At 33.5% G+C, this 21,559-nt stretch overlaps 3 protein-coding genes across 3 annotated transcripts; 2 read left to right on the plus strand and 1 right to left on the minus strand.

Moving 5' to 3' along the window:
• Nucleotides 1–361: 361 nt before the first annotated feature.
• On the plus strand, nucleotides 362–3,745 carry LOC128956403 (nicotinate phosphoribosyltransferase-like). Its single transcript, XM_054302140.1, has 10 exons — nucleotides 362–599; nucleotides 1,236–1,409; nucleotides 1,463–1,771; nucleotides 1,857–1,868; nucleotides 2,075–2,214; nucleotides 2,311–2,430; nucleotides 2,577–2,650; nucleotides 2,715–3,021; nucleotides 3,111–3,377; nucleotides 3,468–3,745. The coding sequence occupies exons 1-10, from the start codon at nucleotides 437–439 to the stop codon at nucleotides 3,651–3,653; spliced, it is 1,752 nt and encodes a 583-aa protein (XP_054158115.1). The 5' UTR covers nucleotides 362–436; the 3' UTR covers nucleotides 3,654–3,745.
• A 1,469-nt stretch (nucleotides 3,746–5,214) lies between these two features.
• On the minus strand, nucleotides 5,215–8,718 carry LOC128956337 (TBC1 domain family member 2A-like). Its single transcript, XM_054302055.1, has 3 exons — nucleotides 7,975–8,718; nucleotides 5,816–7,906; nucleotides 5,215–5,737 (listed from the first exon to the last, which is right to left on the minus strand). Exons 1-3 carry the CDS (start codon nucleotides 8,483–8,485, stop codon nucleotides 5,262–5,264), a joined length of 3,078 nt encoding a protein of 1,025 aa, XP_054158030.1. The 5' UTR covers nucleotides 8,486–8,718; the 3' UTR covers nucleotides 5,215–5,261.
• A 518-nt stretch (nucleotides 8,719–9,236) lies between these two features.
• LOC128956336 (protein capicua homolog) lies at nucleotides 9,237–19,840 on the plus strand. The gene is made up of 6 exons (XM_054302053.1): nucleotides 9,237–9,256; nucleotides 13,775–13,892; nucleotides 13,988–16,745; nucleotides 16,836–19,169; nucleotides 19,261–19,359; nucleotides 19,435–19,840. The coding sequence occupies exons 2-6, from the start codon at nucleotides 13,866–13,868 to the stop codon at nucleotides 19,755–19,757; spliced, it is 5,541 nt and encodes a 1,846-aa protein (XP_054158028.1). The 5' UTR covers nucleotides 9,237–9,256; nucleotides 13,775–13,865; the 3' UTR covers nucleotides 19,758–19,840.
• The last annotated feature ends 1,719 nt before the right edge of the window (nucleotides 19,841–21,559 follow it).

The following is a 21,559-nucleotide window of genomic DNA, read 5'->3' on the forward strand; positions in this document are numbered from 1 at the left end:
AAAAATAATAAATAAAATAAGCAAGCAACAATAACTATTACCAACAAAAAAAAACGTTATTAGTGTTGCAAATATTTCAACATAGATTATTTTTAAATATATTAGTATATATATTACATAAATAAAAAAAATTTTGTTTATATAACACATGCATGCTAAATATTTATAAATTTGTTATTATTAATTTTTAGTGAAATCATAAATGACCCAGACACCATTGCATATATTTATTAATTAATTTAGTATATATATATATATATATATATATATATTATATAAAATTTTTATTTAATGTTACAATAAATAGTTGATTATTATTATTATTATTATATTAGTAGTCGGGGACACAATTTATTTATTTTATTTTTTTTTAATTATCCGGGTCGGTTTTGTGGGGACATATATAAAGTATCTATAGATATATATATATATAGTGATGTCTGGGACCGACAATAAAGGACAACAACCGCTGCCAACGATAGTCGTCGGATGCAATGATAATAATGATAAGGAGGAGGAGGAGGAGGATGAGGACCATCATCACAGTAACGGATCAATTGTCGACTGTTGTAAATCTATTCACTTGCCATTACTTACTGGTAAATTTAAAATTAATTTTTTTATTAACTATAAAAAAAATTTTTGGGGTGGCACATAATATCTAAAAAAAAATACCTGAACCTCCCTATTAAACAAACAAATATTAATATATAGTAGTATATTAAACATGTTAATGATCTGGGTGGTCGTATACTATACCACCCCCACCCCCACACACCCAGTTGATCCAAAAGTAATTTACAATTGATTGATATATATATATATTTATATAAATATATACAATAGTATATTAAACTTGTTAATGATCTGGGTAGTCGTACTATACCACCAACACCCCCCCCCACACACACAGTTGATCTAAAAGTAATTTACCATTGATTGATATTTATATATAAATATATACAGTAGAATATTAAACTTGTTAATGACCTGGGTGGTCTTACTACACAATTACCACCCCACCCACCCCCCACACATAGTTGATCCAAAAGTAATTTACCATTGATTGACAGTATATATATAAATATAATTTATCAGGATACTAAAGGGACAGTTATATAGGGGGAGGGGCAATAGTATAACTGATACCATGATATGATTATAATGGATAACTAACTAATTGGTATCTTCCATCATCACCATCATCATCATTGATGATAATAATAATTTCATAGATATGTATCAGATAACCATGGCTTACGCCTACTGGAAGTCACCAGAAAAACGCAATCAATTGGCCGTATTTGACATGTTTTTCCGTAAGAATCCGTTTGGCGGCGAGTTTACCATATTTAGCGGTTTGGATGAAGTAATCAAATTTTTGCAAGGATTCCGATTTACCACCGATGGTATGGTTTTTGTGTTTTATTTTTATTGGTTTTATAACAATTTATTTAATCAGATATCAAATATTTGCGTCAAATACTACCCGATTATGTTGAGGACGAATTTTTCCAGTATTTATCCCAACTATCGGCCAAAGATATTCGATTGTATGCCATACGGGAGGGTTCGGTAGTGTTTCCCAAAGTACCGCTTATGCGTGTCGAGGGCCCCTTACCCGTGGCCCAACTATTGGAAACAACATTGCTGACCCTGGTCAATTTTGCCAGTTTGATAACAACAAACGCTGCCCGCTATAAGATAGCGTTGGACGGCCGGGATATTAGGCTATACGAGTTTGGACTCAGGAGGGCTCAGGGAATCGATGGTATTATTAATTAATTAATTATATTTATAAATAATTAAAATTATTTGTTATTAATTGTTTTTAAATATTTTTTTGTTGACAATAGGCGGACTTTCAGGTTAATAATAATAATAATAATGAAAATAATAAATTCATCAAGTAGATTTTTTTTTATATATATATACAATGATTTTTAAATATTCATAACCCCCCACCCCTCAGCTCCCCACTCAAAAATAATGTTTTTTTAAATTAAATTAACTAAAAACTATTTACCGGTAATACCATAAATAAATATATATATATATATAATATGATAAATAGCCTCCAAATATGCCTATATGGGCGGCTTCGACGGTACCAGTAATGTATTGGCCGGCAAAATGTATGGCATACCCCTCAAGGGTACTCACGCCCACTCGTTTGTCATGTCCTATTCATCGCTGGACGAGCTCAACACACGAGTAAATAATTATATATATATATATATGATTTGATTATTATATCTATGAATTAATAATTATCGGATAATTAAAATTATTTTTTCGGCGGAAACCCAGTATTTATTAGACAAGACTACCGGCCAGTCAGTCGACTTTGTCTCCGTATGTCTTAAATACCAGAACGAGTTGTCTCAGCTGTTGGATGTACTTCAGTCGGAGATCAGTTCAAGCGAATTGGTATTCAATTTTTATTGATAATAATTATCATTATTTAAATTATTAATGAATTTGCAATTAAAAATTTTGTTTTGTTTCATATAAATAATTACTAATCAATTATAATCTATAATAATAATAATAATTATTATTATTATTTAAAAAAGACGGCATTCATTGCTTATGCCATTTCATTTCCCGACCAATTCCTGGCACTGGTCGACACATATGATATGATCAGGTATGCGATTACCGATAATATCAATAATAATAATAATAATTACCCCCAAAATAATGGATCACAGGAGTGGACTATTAAATTTCAGTTCGGTAGCCCTGGCACTCAACCAACTGGGCTATCGGGCACTGGGCATACGTATTGATAGCGGCGATCTGGCCTATCAGTCGGTAATGGCCTACAAAGCGTTCAAATTGATTGGCCAGACGTATTCAATCGATTGGTTCGGCAAACTGGCAATAGTGGCCAGCAATGACATCAACGAAGATACTATTATATCGCTGAAAGAACAGAAACATCGGATCAATGCGTTCGGTATTGGGACACATTTGGTCACTTGTCAGCGACAACCGGCACTGGGATGTGTCTATAAGGTATGTGTGTGTGTGTGTGTGTGTGTCGGTTGGTTGGTTGGTATGTTTGTCTGGGATATACTTAAAAACTATTAGTTAATCCCTAATAGTTAGTCGAAATCAATAGTCATCCGTGCATTAAGATCAGTCTGGATGTCCAGAAGGTGACAGTTCCCGGCCGTAAACGATTGTATCGATTGTACGGTAAGGAAGGTTTTGCATTGATAGATCTGATGCAAAACGATTCGGTGGACGAACCGGAACCGTTGCCGCTGACAAAAGTCTTGTGTCGGCATCCGTTTCAAGAATCGAAACGATGTTACGCTACGCCATCCAAAGTGGAACCGCTTCTGGAGATTTGGTGGCAAAACGGAAAAGTAGTTTTATTAGATAACCAATTGTTTTTTGAAATGTTTAAACAACAACTCACACATATATATCTTACCTAACCATCCGATGATATCCAGATCCAGAAACCGATGCCAACGTTGGACGCCATACGCAATCATGTCCAGCAATCGCTGGACGCCTTACGGCCCGATATCAAACGTTACTTGAATCCCACTCCCTATAAGGTATCCGTTACCGACAATTTGTATCAGTTTATGCACAACCTATGGCTGGAAAATGCACCGGTAGGTGAACTTAATTAGGTGGTAGTGGTTGGTAGTGATGATGATAGTGGACACAGAACCTGAACTGATTGACCAAATAAAAGCAACAAAAAAAATAGATTAATTATATAATCAAAACAATTGAAACAAATTCCGTATATTTTTTTTTTAAAAAATAGAGATTTTATAATGTGTTATATTTTTCAGATTTTTTTTTTAAAAATATAATTATATGATATATTAGTTATATTTAATTATAATTATTTTATTATATTATATATATATATATATATAAATATATATATTTTTGTTATATGAATTGTTTTATTCATAATATTTATCATATATTGAATTATTCAAGTTAAATTTAGTTAATTAAATATATTTTTGATAGTAATTAATAAAAAATACTCTATCATTGTTGTTATCAAACAATAAATTGTATTATCAAATAATTTTAAAGCAATTAAATATTAGAGAGAATAAAATACAAATTTTATTTTTTTTTAAATTAAAATTGGAAATGTTATAAATTTTTGTTATATAATTATTTTTGTTATATGTATTTAGATTAATGTATAAAATAAAATTTTTTTGTGGACAATATACTTGTAAAGTACAGTATATTAATAATATATATATATATATATATATAAATTTGTTTAAATAATAAATTAACAATTGACTGAATAAATATTAATAAATAGAGAGACAATAATAATAATAATAATAATAATAAATTTAATATATAATGTATAAATTGTGACAAATTTATATTATCATCTAAAACAATGCTAAATACCTTTTTTTTAAAAGTACAGTATAAATACCGGGAGGGGATTGTAATCACAGCACATAAAAATCAATACTATAAGTTACGGTAATATATATATATATATATATATATATTATAAAATTTTATATATAATTATTATAATAATTTTGTTTTTTGAATAACACTTGAAAATTGCTAACAGTTTCTTCTAACATATTTATTACAATATATTACAGTACACACCATTCATAAGCTCTCACTTTTTTATAACCAATTAAAAAATAAAATATAATAATATCTAAATAATTACCAATTAATTAATGTATGGACAGAGACTAGTAATGTTAATAATCATATAGTAGTAGTAGTAGTAGTAGTAGTAGTAGTAGTAGTAGTAGTAGTAGTTATAGATAATACAATAATAATAATAATAAAATTGCAATTAAAACTAGAAAATAAATCCAAATTATATAATCATCTAATTAGATATACAGTTAACTTTGTTTATAACTAATTTAATATAAATATAACTATAATATATATAAACTAATCTATAGGGGTTAACTAAATAATAAATTTGTTATCAACTAATAATAATTATGTGTTTATAAAATACTGTATAACATCATTATTATATATTTTTAAAAGGAGGGGTTAATAATTACCGGTAATATTAGATTTACTAAAAAAAACAATTGGAAATATATATAATACTTAGGGGGTAGGGGGTAGGTAGGTGTCATAGCATTGATGCTAAATATAACACACAAACACACACACTGTATCACACAATCACAACAAAATTTTTTTGGAAACAAACAAATAACTAAATATATATATTTTTTTAAAATAAAATTTTGTTGTTTTGTTTGTTAATCGCTATCGCATTCAAAGCTTTCATGATTTGGTAGACTATTGCGGATCAGTTGCAACTTTTGCAACTCACTGCTGACTAGTTGTGAATAATGTTGACGTTTTAGTTTAACCGTACGATTGGGAAATGGATTCAATTCAATAAAGGCTATACAATATAATCGGTTAACATCGATGGGTCGTTCGCCGAGTGTACGTAAAAATTGATTGATTGTTACCGAATCGGTCAGTTCGAGTAAGATTTCTTCGTATAGTTTGAGGAATGCCAGCGCAAAACGAAACAATATTTTATTGCCTTCGTATAGGAAGACATCCCAAATACGTAGATACATATCGACGGGAATGTTGTCGACAAATGCGGTCAAAAACCAGCTAAATAACGATAATTCGATACCCATTTGTTCCAAATGGGCGTACAGTTTGGGCAACTTTTCCGATAGTAGATATCTTAAGACATATTGATCGACATGTGCTCCTAATGTATGAATGAATGAATGGATGAATTATAACCAATGAATACAATTAGCGGTAAAACAGTTTACGCAATAAATACCTAATAGATTGCGACCGAAATAATCGTTGGGCATAATTGACTCGACAATAGCCACCAGACACCAGAAAGCGTCCTCTTCGGGCATAAACAGTAGGGCAACGGCTGCCAAACGATTCAGACCCTGACAATAGCCGACCGCTTGATTGTGTCGACTGAATGCGGTTAACACCCGTCGCAAACGAGCGGTTCCATCGGATTCCAGTGTCTCGAAGTGTTTGTTGTTCGGTAGTGTTCGCAATAAATCCAATTCGATTTGTTTGGTCGACGGATCCAGACTTTTGGCTCCGGGACTCGAATAGTTGTTTTGTTTCAATAGTGTCGAGTAATAACCGCTACCGCATTCGGTCATCTTGTGTTTGACACGCATATAGATAATACCTCTCCATATTTTGCACCGATATTCCTGGGGAATACCCGTCCGTAACATTGCCTTCAGTTCCTGAGTTCGTTGTAGTTCATGATTGTTGAGATTACCGACAAACGAATCCCATTTCGACTTCCAGACGGCTCTAGCTTTTGCCTCTAATTGTCTGTCTTTTAGATTCTCTTCACTGGTTTTCATGTTAATAGGTTCAGCTCCTGATGATGATGTCTCGTTGTTGTCTTTGATGATGGAAATGCTATTCACATCATCGCAAGTGGTGGCAGCGGTGGTGGACACCACTGACGACGACGACGACATCGGATCATCGTATAGTCGATTCTTAAAATAGAATCCCAATTCATCGTACAGACCAGTAGTAGTACCGCTAGCGGTCGCCGCCGCCGCCGAAGTTCGCGGCGAAACTGAACCCGAATTACGCGATCTATTTCCCGGTTTCCAACTCAACGGTATATCCAGCGAAATATCTTCGAGCAATCTGTTGACCAATGCCTGTACCGATTCATTGGCCGCCATATTGTTTTGATTATTATTCAGATGATTATCATTTTTTTTTGTCGAATCGTCGACATTAGTCGTCTTCGACTTTGTCGTCGCTGCCATCGTCTGGCTGTTGCTTTGGTTAATCTCTTTCAATAGCGATAAGAGTTTACTTTGAATTTGTGAACATTTGGCTTCCAGTTCGTAGATTCTTAGCTGAGATTCTTTATCTTTCAATTCGATAACATTACGCAATTCGTTTAGTTCGACAATCTCTCGGTTCAAGAATCGGTTTTGGGTTTCGTACGCTCGGACAGTATCTTTCAGTTGATCCACTTCGTTGGTCTGAACTTTGATAAACTTTGACGACAACGACGACGACTGAGCTAATGAATCCGATGATAGATTACAGCTACTAATTGTCGGACTAAAACCGTCACCTTTTTCAACCTCCAAGTCGTATATCTGATGGGTTAGACTGACAACAGTTTCGTCTCTTGATTCGAGCATTTCTTTCAGAACACTTAGTTCTTCGTTCAGACGATTCATTTGTTTTCTCAGATTTTCGCAATCATTTTCCAGCGATTCGCGATTGGATTCGCTGTTACGCAGTTTGATCGTCAAGTCGGTCAGTTCGCCGTTTGTCTGAATCAATTTCGTCAATATATCGTCGGACTCGACACCACCAGTAGTCGAAGTCGTAGATTCGCTACGACGACAAATATCTTCCAACAGTTTCTTTTCGTTGCCGACCACTTCCAACTGTTTTTGAAGTAGTCGTATAACTTCACGGCTCGCTTGCAATTCGTTTTCAATGGCCGACATATCATCGGATAGCGAAACCAATTGGTCTTCGCATTGGCGACACTTCTGGCAAACCGTGTCACTGGCGACAGCAGCTGACGATGATTTGTCAGCCAATTTCAATAGATTTCTTATGGGCGACGAAACTGATTCAGTTCGCCGCTGCTGTTGTTGTTGTTGTTGAACTGATTCACTTAAAACAGTAATATTAGTCGTCTTTGGTTTCATTTTATGAACAATTCCTGAAAATATCTTGTGTTTGGTCGACGGCGACGATTGACAATAGCCATCCTTCTGTACGTTGGCCATCAATTCGTCGCTGTTTTTCCTAACATGTGGTAGCGGTGGCGGTGTTTGGTGGTCGTCATCGTAGAAAACAGATCTGGACGTCAAACCATCATCTATTGTTCCGCCGACGCTATCAGCTGTTCAGTAGATATAACAATAACATATATAATCAAACATTTGATCCAAACAAACAACTAAAACAAACCGTTGTTTTTCTTGTTATCAAAACAAACGTCTTGACTGAGATGATTGAGCGCCAGTTTGACACCAAACTTGTTGGCCAATTCAATGATATAACGTTTGCGCAACGATTGCAATCTGGTCAGCCAATAGATACACTGTTGGCCATCAATGGCCTCCAGTGTCAACTGTTTGCTGGCCGACGACATTATTGTAAACTGTGTCTGCGATTTGATGGTAAACGTTGCCCGTTTGATATCAATTTCGCCCAACGGTAACAAATCATCTCGTGTTCGGTAATAATACAGCCGACAGTTGCTATCGTTGAACATAAACCATCGTTTCTTCATCGCCTTCAGCGGTCCGCGGGAACTAAGTTTGTTCAGATAGCCGGCCAGCGGTTCATTGTCGACGACGGCAGCGGTGGCGGTGGTCACCATCGGCTCGACCAACGGCCTGTTGGACGGGTGGTCATCAACGACGACGACGACACCAACAGAAGAAGAAGAACAGATGGTGTCTGTTGTTGTTGTCATCGTTTTACTCGTGAGTTATCTTCAGTTATAAGTAATAATTTTTCTTCAGCTGATCTCTCGATGTCTCTCTTTCTTTTGACCACTTCTTCGGCTATTATCACATGTGGTGTCCATTACTGTGACTATGGCTGGACATCATCGACATTGTTGTTGTCGTTGACAGTCATTAACTAATGACAACAAACACAACACAACTGTTTAGGAGTGAAAACGTTATGCCATTAGATGTCAACCAAAATATATTATATAAACATTAGTAATGTTTACACAAAACTACACATAGAGTTGACAAACAATTTAAGTGTAAAGTAATAATAATAGAGTTGTTAAACAATTTTTTTTAGACCAAATTTCCAGGCAATTACTGGACAATGTTTTTGTTGAAAAAAAAATTTTTGTTTTATTTTGTTTGTTTGTTAACTAAAATATCAAAAAATCTATGTTTTTAATAAACACCTGTATTTTATTTTGTAAAATTTAACAATTTTTTTTTGAAATTTTTTTTATTTGTTATTAGTATTAGTGTCAAGGTAAATATATATGTGATTTTGATAATCCTATATTTGGCAACACTATTACTAGTAGTAGTAGTAGTAGTAGTAGTAAATAAACACTTTGCACCTGTATTTATGTATCATAGAGTGACCAAATAAACTGGTAATGTATGTAAAGGTAACTATAATTTAGAGAAAATTAATTATTTTTTTAACAAAAAAAATWAAAAAAAATATTTTCTGATAGATGCATTTTTAATATTTACAATTACACTAGGTAACTATTAATTTTTATTAATTACTAACTAATATTTAACACCTAAATCTATTGTGTGTGTGTGTGTGTGTGTGTAATTGTCCAGGTTCAAAACTATATTTTTTWAAAAACTAATTTGTGTGTTAAAAATTTATAACACAACTATAGTACTGAATAATTAAACTACTATTTAAACATATGTACTATCGCTTAGTTATATATATATATATACTGTTAATTAATAAATGATTACCCATTTTATCGATTGTATTATATAATTGTATGCAATAATACTAGAAATAATAAAATATATAATTTAATGTCTAATGTCATTAAGCATTCAATTATAACCATTAAATTTATGATAATTTACAGCTATTTTACAGTATGTAGAGTAAAATAATAATAATAATTAATTAATATTTTATTATTATTATTATTAACAACAACTAACCAACAAAATTATTAATAAAAAAACAATAATTTTAACGCACATACAGCTAATTACAAGTTTATTATTTAGTTTTATATATATTATAAATGATTATTATATCGATTGTTACCAAAAATAAAAAATATATATATTATATATAATGTATATATTTGTTTAATATATTGTTTGCTTTTAGATTTTTTTGTTGTTGTTGTTATATATTATATTATATATAAATTGAATACCAAATTTTATTATAATAATGTTATAAATTGAAATTATATCATATTATATATAAAATAATAAAACAAATATATATATTGTAACTAATATTACAGTAATATTAAATATATATTTTCAACAACAACAAAAAAATAAACTAAATATAGTCATAATATTTATAGTATTAATATTAGTATTAGTATTATTGCTAATATGAGATAATTAAATTATATAATCACAATACATTAGTCAACTACAATAGTATAGGGCTATAATTATAATAATAATAATACTGTACTAATAAGTTTATATGTGATTAATATGTATTAAATAATATAAATAAAATGTAATAATAAAATGTATGCAAAATACTAGTGGGGATTGAGGACACTGTCTATATCAGTGATCAGACACTATCACTATGATTAACATCATATATATATATATATATATATATATACTGTATATAAATTTATATATAAAGTACAGTACAGTATAATATACAGTATTGGGTATTATTATTATATAATAAAATTTATATCCAATTGCAATAATCTGTAATACTGTCTAAAAACTACAGTATGTTTTGCAATAATGATAATAATAATAATAATACTAGTAATAATCGGAAGTTTAATTACAACCCAATATTACAGTATATATATATATATATATATATATATAGATAAATGAGTTGCTGTGAGACACACACACACACACACACCAGTGCTTTAGACTATCTATTCATTGGCCTATCTATTGGTTGTGTGTGTGTGTGTGTGTGTGTGTGTGTATGTGTGCGGACTTGCATTGAATTATCGGGTATTTTTGGGCATCACTTGGTTTCCCAGATAAGTCAAAAGATAAATGTATGGATAGTGTATGTGTTGGTGTTGGGAGGGGGCAGACACTGACATTGAAGGTACAGTATATTACAGTAAAATAGTTGTGTATGTTTTGAAACACACACACACATTGGTTGCAGAAAACATTGCATTCACATAACACACACACACACACACTTATATATACACATACATACATACACACACTTACACACTTACACACATACATACATATATATATATATATACACACACACACTTACACATACATACACACACACACACACACACTTACACACACTTACATACATACATACATACACACACACACACACACACACACACACACACACACACACACACACACACACACACACACTTACACATACATACACACACACACACACACACACACACACACACACACTTACACATACATACATACATACATACATACATACACACACACACACACACACACACACACACACTTACACATACATACAGTACTGTATGTATTCACTGGTGAAATGCCAGTAAAAATCAATATTTATAGTGCAATGAATTGATTGCAATGCTATGCAATGTTGTATGTGTTCACTACAATAACAGTGTGTATGTGTATATATATGTGTGTGTGTGTAATGTTAAGCACTGTTAGCCCACGCTCTCTCTCTCTCTCTCTCTCTCTCTTTCACTATACACACACACACACATACTATACCTACACTTATACTACCAAAAGTTTTCAAGGCCAGTGCCTGGCTGTCGAGGCATATATATATATATAAAGCTCATGTATATAATAATAGTACAGTATATATACTGTATATATACGTATGTGATATAACCTAAATTTTCAGTGATCAGCCAAAAACCTAACCAAACCGACCAATAGTATGACTGCGCGAACCCAACCAACCAAACATACATACATACATACATACACTGACTGTTAGTTCACTTGTTTTTCAATTTCAAGGCAACCACTAAAGCCTGGAAAAATCCATACACTGGTGTACGGCTGACTCAAATTTTTTATATAAATAAATAAATAAAACTATTTTTATTTATAATTTTTAATATTAAAATTATTTAGTTATATATTAAATTATTTTATTTTTTTAATAAAAAAAACTACACAGGTACTATAGCCTAGGTTATTATTATTATTATTATTATTATTATTATTATTATTATTATTATTATTATTATTATTAATTATATAAATAGATGATTATTTTCAATGATTATAATATATTAATCCATACATAGATAAAGTTATTAAAAAAAACATTAGTTATATTTGAAAATAATTTTAAATAATAATTATTAAGTAATTATTAATACATAGATAATGATAAAATAAAATTTAGAAAATTAGAAAATATTTAATTTTAAAAAAATATATTTGTAATAAAATATTTATGGGTGTTTAAAAAACAATTATATATTTTTTTTATTTAAAAAATTAGCAAGATTATTTTGGAAATTAAAAAAAATAGTTATTATTATTATTTTGTTGATTTTATTTCTAAAATATAAATTGTATAGTAAGTCATAGTCAGTCAACCTATGATTACAACCCCTAGAAATACTACTACTACTACTACTACTACTACTGTTTCATAGAAATGTCATGTTTTAGTATTACAGTATTATAAGCACTGGTAGGTATACATACAGTACATACACACAGTGTGTTTGCAGTGAAAGCTGTCTCACAGTTGTTGTTGTTATAGTAGTATGTGTTTGCAATGCAATGCATTAGATATATATATATATATAGAGAGAGAGAGAGAGAGAGAGAGAGAGAGAAAGAGAGACTAACTATAAAACATTGAGAGAGAGAGAGAAAACTAGTGAATGAATTGAATGAATATTATATACGAAATGATTCATTGAATTTTCAGAGAAAAAAGTAGTGAAACATTGAAAACATAATACAAAAACATAACAAACCAACAGTCAGTTTAAGTTATAGTTAGAGTATTCAAACCAAACAAATCAAATGATAGACAAAACAATACTATTACTAATACTGTAATAATAATTAAAAAAAATGTTTTCATTAATAATAATATTATAGTTATTATTCTCGTTATTATAAATACTATACTATTATTATTATTATTAGTATATATTAATAATAATTGACGACTCATTTGGTGAGAGAGAGAGAGAGAGAGAGACAGACAGTTGGATGTGATATCATTGATGARAGAGAGAGAGAGAGAGAGAGAGAGAGAGAGAGAGAGAGAGAGGATATGGTATCTATAAAAACTACTATTACTTTAGTTCAAGTGATAATTACAACCAACAATCATAACCATCACCAGTGATGATGATGTTGTTGACCACCAATACTACAATCACTACCAATACTACTACTATTAATACTACTATCACTGCTGTATCACTACTACTACTACTACTGTATTATACATGTATATCATGTGTTGTTTGTATTATACGTTAAGTTAATATAACTTAAATAATAATAATAATAATAATCAGTTGTTTGTTGTTGTGTTATATATATATATATATATACAGTAAATATATATTTTGTTTGTCATTTGGGGGAAAAAATAAATATTAAAATATATCAGTTATTATTAATAATAATAATAATTATTATTATTACTATTATATACTTGTTGTGTGAATATTATTATTATTATTGAATCAAATCATTCATACATTCATACATTGATTGATTCATTCATTTAAATGTTATTAACATTTTTTTTTTGTTTCTCAATGATATATACTTTCAAATACATTGATAAGACATTTATTATTATTAATATATTGTGATTACTATTACTACGGTATATATACACTAAAAAAAAAATAAAATAAAAAGTATTAAAAAAATAAATGTATGAATCAATTGATTGTAATTAAAAAAAACTAATTCATTATATATAATGTTATTATAGTATTGTTTTTGTTGTTATTATTATTATTATTATAATAATTATTATAATGAATGTGAATATGATTTGCAATTAAATTATATATAAATATATTAAGTAAATGAATTGCAAACCAATTATGTGAATGAATGGGAAAATGACCAGTGATTTCATCCATTGATTAAAAAGGAGGATCAGATGATTAGGTGATGTTAAACAACAACACCAACAAAATGGTAATTATATTTATTGTTGTTATTATTGTCCATCACTTGTTGGATATCTTTAATTATAACTAACTCTTTGTTTTTTGATTTGGTTTTTTTGTTAGATGTCTTTTGAATCAAATACAATGATAGACAACAATAATTTAAAGATGTCTTCGACGACGACGACGACGACGACTACACCGCCAATGATTATCAATGATCATCATCTGAACAGTACTAGTAGTAGTAGTAGTGGTGGTAATCAGTTGCCATCAATTGGTGGCACACATGTGATAACAACACCACTAACAACAACAGAGCCCAAGACTCTACCGAAAAAGCGAAAGTTTGCCATCGATTTCAATGAAGATTACAATAACAATGGCATCAATTTGTCGACAACTGATAATAATAACAGCGGCGACAACAGCTATAAGACAAATGGATCGACAGTTGGTTATCCATCACATCATCAGCAGCTGATGATGAACGATATGTCCGAATGGATCGGTACCCGAGTATTGGCCAAAACTGATGGCGGACTCTACCGTAAGGGTGTTGTCGATGATTGCGATCCCCGTAAAGGCATCGGTATTGTGTTCGACGGCGATAATGGCCATTGTGTTGGCGTCGGTGTCGGCGGCGATACTAAATACTATGGCCTGTCGTCACTGGGTTTGATAGTCGGCGACAGTTGCCCGTCGGCCGCCCAGATCAAAGTCGGCGCCCAAGTGATTGCCAAATGTGCCAACAGTACGACCGCTTTTCAGGACGGTTTGGTCGCGGAAATATCGGTAGACAATTGCCAAAAACCAATCTATCGTATACGATTTACGGGTGACACCAGTAGTGGCCAGTCGATTGGCGGCGGTGATCAATTTGAATGGCTTACCAGAGCTAATCTCAGGCTAATGGTTCAGCCGTGGAGTGAGGAAGACTTGATTAGTTGTGTTTCGATTGATTGTTTGGATAGAAGTGCTGATCAAATGTTGTCGACACCGACGATGACTACGACACCGACAAACAGCAGCTCTCAGTTGTTTAGCGATAGTTGTGTCGATATTATGGACACTACTAGCCCTCCGACAACACCGACGACAATCGGTGGCCAACAACAGCAGCCAATGATGACTTCGCCGAACGTTATCAGTGTTATAACTATGGCATCGTTGACACCGACGACTACACCTACACAACAACAATCACCGCCACTTCAACAACAACACCACCAAAAACCGCCGCCTTTGCCTCTATTACTCAATAATAATAACAATAGTAGTCCTCCCGTATCGTCGTCGCCATTAATGTTTGGACGGCAACAACAACAGCAAATTGTCGGCCAATACTCTATAGGTTCGGATGACGACAACAATAACGACGATAACGATGCCGACAACGACAACAACAACGGATTTTCTGGCGATGAAGAAGACGACGACGAAGTGAGACATTTATCGAGTAGTAGTACACCGACGACGCCGAATGTATTTACGTTCAAACATTGTTCGGCACCGACAACGCCGACCAATAGTTCGGCGCCGCTATCGTTGTCCGTATTGGGACCGCCGTTGAGCGCACTGTTGCCGTCTTCGTCGTCATCGTCATCGTCAGCCCTACCGACAACACCGAACAAGTATAAGAAGGGCGATATAGTGTCCGCACCGAACGGCATACGAAAGAAATTCAATGGCAAACAGTGGCGCCGATTGTGTTCGCGCGACGGCTGTACTAAAGAGTCGCAACGTCGGGGCTATTGTTCCCGTCATCTAAGCATGAAATCGACTCCATCGTCGTCGTCGTCGTCATCGACATCTGCAGCTACTTCTGCAGCCGTCTCCTCGCAAAACAATCATAATTTAGTGTTCAATCCGTCGTCCGCGGCGGCGGCGACCAAATCTAGCCGTATTCTAGCTCTCGAACCGCTATCGCACGGCATGAATGTCGTCATTCCCAGTGAATCTCTAACGGGTCGCCATCGGCAGCGAACGCCCACACAGTTCGATACGGCAGAGGCGGCCAATATGTTGATGTCGTTGAGCCATTCGCCTAACTCGATGTCGGTGACCACCAATGGCCATCACATTGGTGGCCATAACAGTGTTATCGTACAGCCAAACAAATCTCAGTCATCATCGTTATCGGCATCGATGCCGCCGCTTATTACACATTATAATGGCTACGAATCGATGGCCGCCAACACCAACACTACCGCCAATCATAGCCAGCAATCATCTCAGTATCACATTATAACGCCGGCCACCCATTTGTTGCCCGTATTTCAGCCGACATCATCCACTGCTGCCGTTACCATCAGAAACAATAGCCAATCATCATCATTATCATCATCAGTAGCCAATAATATGACACTTAACGGCCATCATCATCATCATCATCATCAACAACAGCATCCGCATCAAAACGATATTATTTTTATGACACCCATTGCATCATCTGATTCATCAAAATTTTCGCCAATACATCCATCATCACAGCATACATCCAACACCACCACCACTACCAGTGATGGTAAACCTATACCAGTGTTTCCCTGGCATTCGTTGGTACCGTTTTTGACGGGAACACCATCATCGGCTACAACAACAACAACAACATCGTCGTCAGGCATATCGTCGCCGCCTTTGTCGGCACCGCCTCATATGGACAACAACTCTGATAATGACGATGTGTTTGAGATGTCCAACAATAGTAGTTCGACTAATGACAAGTCCGGTAGTGGTGGTGGAGGAGGAGGAGGAGGAGGTAGTGGTGGTACTGATGGCGGGGTTAATAATAATAATAAGGAGTACCAGCAAAATGGTATGACATATAATAAGCGAAGAAGTCAATCGTTGAGTGCATTGCAACAGATGAAGAATTCAGGTAATGATTAGTAGACCATTCAAACCAAACAAACAAAAAAATGACAGTTTTTTTTAATGTCTAATCTCTTCATTTACCCTGAAATTAAAGGTTCAAAAGATAACAAAGACGGCGCAAATACTACAACCAAAGGAGGTTTGAAAGGTTCCGGCGGTTCGGGTAAACAACATATTCGTCGACCGATGAATGCGTTTATGATATTTTCGAAACGACACCGAGCACTGGTACATCAGCGCCATCCGAATTCAGATAACCGTACAGTTAGTAAGATTCTCGGCGAATGGTGGTACTCGTTAGGACACGAAGAAAAGCAAAAGTATCACGATCTGGCATTTCAGGTCAAAGAGGCACACTTTAAACGTCATCCCGATTGGAAATGGTGTTCCCGTGGCGGCGGTGCTGCCGGTGGTGGACAGCAGCCGAATATGATACCGAATGGCGGCGGCGCCGGCGGCGGAGGTCTGAACGAAAATGATAAGAAATTTGCCAAAAATCATCTAAAATCTAAATCAAAATCATTGAGCGATGATTCCGCTGATGGCAAACAACATGGTGTCGGTGTCTACGGTGATGGCGTCGTTGTCGTCGTCGGCGGCGGCGGCGATGTGGTGGACATGTTGTCCGCTTCCGATGTCGACGACGACGAAGCATCCAATGCTATGGTTATCGATCTCAAGTGCAAAGAGTCAGTGGTAGCTGAAGACGAGTCGTCCTCCGGTGACGTTCAGCAACAGAAGCCGAGCGTTCGCTTTAGTTCACCGATCTCGACATCAATGGATTCGTCGCCAAACAATACCGAATCTATGGCTACAACACCTAAATCTATTAGATCTCAATCAGTTAATAATAGTCTGCTGTTGTCGTCAATTACCACTCCTCTACAGAAGCTGTCGATGATTAACAACAACGACAACATCTCTACTACTGGTCTAATACTATCACCTGTGGTCACAACAACAACAACAGTCAGTGAACACAACAACAACAACAATCAAATATCTTTAGCAGAAGATAACAACACCACTCAATCATCTCAAGATATAACCGTCAGTTCGCGATCTGGTTCTACTGTAGTTCAGAAACTACTGTCGCATAGTTCGCTGCCGTCGTCGCTGATTATACCAGTTATTAGCAGCAATCAGACAACACCAACAACACTGTCGACAGTACTGTTGACCACAACAACAACAACAGCTACTTCTTCATCGCTTATAATCAATACAACAGCAACTAAATCGCAAACACAGACATCAGTTGTTTCCTCCTCTCCCGGCGGCGGCGGCGGCGGTGGTGGTTATATGACTGGCAAATACAAGAATATGGTTAAACCACTTCCACCACCAGCAGCTCCTCCTCAGTCACCGTCAACACAATTGTCTGTCAATCATCATTACCACATCGCACAACAGAGATCTCCTGTTATTGTCGCACAATCACCCCGTTTGTTGTCGTCGTCGTCGTCGTCTAGTGACACATCCACTCACTTAACAACAACAACAACAACAATAGCTGAACAACCGCTTTACTATAAGACAGTTATGAATCTGAAAACTGGTAACTTATCGACAACGATGACAACAACAACATCGTCGACATTGACGCCTCCCATTCAGATGCTAACTATTCCAACAGTCAAAGTAGAGCCGCCGCCCAATGAGCCACCGTTTAGTAGTAGTAGTAGTAGTAGTAGTGGTGTCGACAATACCAACTCAACCAAATCAAAAGCAACTAAAACTAACACCACTACTGGCGCCGGCGGTGGTGGTGGTGTCGAAACCAAGTTTGTTTTGGCGCCGACACCGGCACAGCTCGGAAAGGCACGCAATAAGCAGCCGCCGAAAGGTACGAACGGCGGCGGCGAATCAAACACTGGCAGCGGAAGCGGTGGCGATGACGATAACAAAACCAAAGACGACGACAACTCGTCGCCCACCAGCGAAAAGGATGCCATGGATCGTGTACTGGAAGAGGTTAACTTTGAACGCCAGTTTGCCCAACTACCCGAATTCAAACCGACCAGCCGTACGCCGTTGTTGACCTCGGCTACGGCTACGCCGACTACGCCGATTCCATTGTCGCCCAGTTTGACGGCCGCTTTTGTTAGCTCCTATCGCAAAAAACAGCGAACGAGTCACTCATCTACATCATCTGCCACCACCAACGCCAACACACCGTCGATGGCCACTAATAATAATAATAATAATCATACGCTTAATACTCCGTCGAGCGCTGCCTCTGGCGCGCCCCGAACTCCCGAAACAGCCAATCTAACCACTGGTGGTGCTTCTGCTACTACTCCGGACACTTCGACAACAACATCGTCGGGCAATACGTTTTTTGGTCCGACATTTAATTTGGGCGAAGCACTGGCCTCGACCACCAATTCGCCAGATTGTGACCCGAACTCACCGCGAACTCCAGCCGGTAATTGGATTTTTGTTGTCGTTGTTGTTGAATGATTACAAACACTGAACTAATTTTATGTTTTTTTTTTCATTTTGTTTCATCAAAATAGGTATCGAAACAGAAAAAAGTTCATCACTTCGCCGGACATTAGATCAGAGACGACAGCTAGTGATGCACTTCTTCAATGAAAAAGGACTGTTTCCTTCTGGTAATGGATCTGATTGTAACTGATTTCGTGGTTTTTATGTTTTTTTTAACACTTGTTGTACTCTTCTTCCTATAGCTCAAGAAACGGCAGAATTTCAGATGAAATATTCGTCGATATTTCCGAATAAGAATACACTTCAGCTGAAGATCAGAGAAGTCAGACAGAAGCTAATGTCGACGACACCGACAACGCCGGGTGCCCAACAGGCAGCTGCCATAGCAGCGGTAGTGGCCGCGGCCGCTAATGCCAGCATCAGTGGTGGTAGTAGTAGTGGATCGGCTTCTGGCGATCAACAACAACATCAAGTGGTTAACCTATCGATGGATGATAATAATCATTATCATACCAGTAGTAGTGGCGGTACTGCTCGGGGATCAGGAGGAGGTGCCAGCAATTGAAAAGACAACAGTGCAACAAACAAAATAACAAAATATAGTTATGATATTATTTTTTTGTGGACATAAAAAACATTACCGTAATTGAGAGAAACTATAAATATATATATATATTATTATTATTATTATTATTACTAACTAATCGTTATAAATATTATTAAAAAAAACTAATAAAACAAAAATCATTATTTTTCGATGTTGTGTTACATTTAAAATAAAATTAAATAAAATAAATACTGTAATTATTATTAATTAATTAATTAATTAATTAATTAATTAACTGATGGTAATTAAATAAAACAAAACAAAACGATATGTGTAGACAAATTATATATTTATATATTATATAAATTATATATACAGTAATTAAATCGTATTTAAATAAATAAATATATATTTGTTTTCTGTATAATCTATTTAAATATTATTTAAATGATATCATGAAATGATCGGAAAAAAAATAATTAATTAATTAATAATTATAATAATTGGTAATAATAAAATTAATTATGTTTTTCAAAAAAAAAATATATATATATAAATAATTCAACAATTATTTTTTTTAAAACAATTTTATTTTAATTTAAATATTAAATTAAAGGGCACAGTCGTGTATGTTTATGTATGTATTTTTTTTAATAATAATAATAATAATAATGTTTTAATAATAATAATAATAAAAACAATTGGACGCTCCGGGAGGTCATGAGTGTATGTGTGTGTGTGTGTGTGTATGTAAGCTAAACAACAACAATAATAATAAGCTTTCAATTTGTTGAGTGTATGGGATGTCTATTAAAAAAACAAAAATCAAATCAAATTACCGGTACTCTCATTAAATTAATTATTTAAAAAATAAATCATTTTTTATAATACTATTACTATATATATATATAATTCATATCAATATCAATAATAATCTAAACAAATCAAACAAAAAATATCACTTAAAATAATAATAATAATAATAGTATTGATAATAAATTATATGATCTAATAATATATAAATTTATATATATGTGTGTAAAAAAAATATTATAATTTTACACAATAATTGATAGCTTATTATTATTATTTAATTTATTACATAACACAACACACAACACATACTGACTGACACACAAAGCATAAGAGCAACAAATTTTTTTATTTATAAAAAAAAATTTATTAATTATTAATAATTTTTTTTTAATAAATAAATAAAATATTTTGAAACATCTATCCCTATCTCTCACTCAGTTATTTTGTTTGTAACCCAACTCTCGTGTCTATATTTTATACACATATATATATATATATCTCAATTATACACATCATATAAATAATAGTATTTTTTATATATATAAAAAACAAACAATTAATAATTTTGTTGTTGTTTAATATGACATTTAAATAAACAGTATTGTTGTCTATGATGTTACAAAAAAATTTATATGTAATATACAATATATATTATAGTCACCAAAATTTTTTTTATATAATAATATTGTTTATATTTGTGTGTTTTTTCACAATATATATACTGTATTTGTTTTATACAAAAAATTAGTTTTAATATATAAATTAATTACTAATAATTTACACATTTATAGACACATTTTTACTGTTTTTTTGTTGGATTTTAAACAATTGATTTTCAAACTAATGTTTGTGTGTTTTGTGAGATATTTCGTTTGTAATTCAATTATATATAAATATATATATATTTATATATAATTTATAACTTATAAGAATAATGATAATAATAATAATAATAACTTACAATTTTTTTTTTGAATTATTTATATACGTATATAATGTTTCAA

Source organism: Oppia nitens, unplaced genomic scaffold (genome assembly GCF_028296485.1).
Source record: "Oppia nitens isolate AA-2021 unplaced genomic scaffold, nextdenovo-longstitch-racon4-pilon3 scaffold2_pilon_pilon_pilon, whole genome shotgun sequence".
In the NCBI taxonomy this organism is placed as follows: domain Eukaryota; kingdom Metazoa; phylum Arthropoda; class Arachnida; order Sarcoptiformes; family Oppiidae; genus Oppia; species Oppia nitens.

Excerpts from the sequence above, each read along its gene's own strand:
- LOC128956336 (XM_054302053.1), top strand. The coding sequence starts at position 13,866 with ATGTTAAACAACAACACCAACAAAATG. Across the intron at positions 19,170-19,260 it reads CTCACCGCGAACTCCAGCCG|GTATCGAAACAGAAAAAAGT; the intron begins GTAATTGGATTT and ends TCATCAAAATAG. Across the intron at positions 19,360-19,434 it reads AAAAGGACTGTTTCCTTCTG|CTCAAGAAACGGCAGAATTT; the intron begins GTAATGGATCTG and ends TTCTTCCTATAG.
- LOC128956403 (XM_054302140.1), top strand. The coding sequence starts at position 437 with ATGTCTGGGACCGACAATAAAGGACAACAACCGCTGCCAACGATAGTC. Across the intron at positions 2,431-2,576 it reads AGATCAGTTCAAGCGAATTG|ACGGCATTCATTGCTTATGC; the intron begins GTATTCAATTTT and ends TATTTAAAAAAG. Across the intron at positions 3,022-3,110 it reads CACTGGGATGTGTCTATAAG|TTAGTCGAAATCAATAGTCA; the intron begins GTATGTGTGTGT and ends AATCCCTAATAG.
- LOC128956337 (XM_054302055.1), bottom strand. The coding sequence starts at position 8,485 with ATGACAACAACAACAGACACCATCTGTTCTTCTTCTTCTGTTGGTGTC. Across the intron at positions 7,907-7,974 it reads TGATAACAAGAAAAACAACG|CTGATAGCGTCGGCGGAACA; the intron begins GTTTGTTTTAGT and ends TCTACTGAACAG. Across the intron at positions 5,738-5,815 it reads TTTCGGTCGCAATCTATTAG|GAGCACATGTCGATCAATAT; the intron begins GTATTTATTGCG and ends TTCATACATTAG.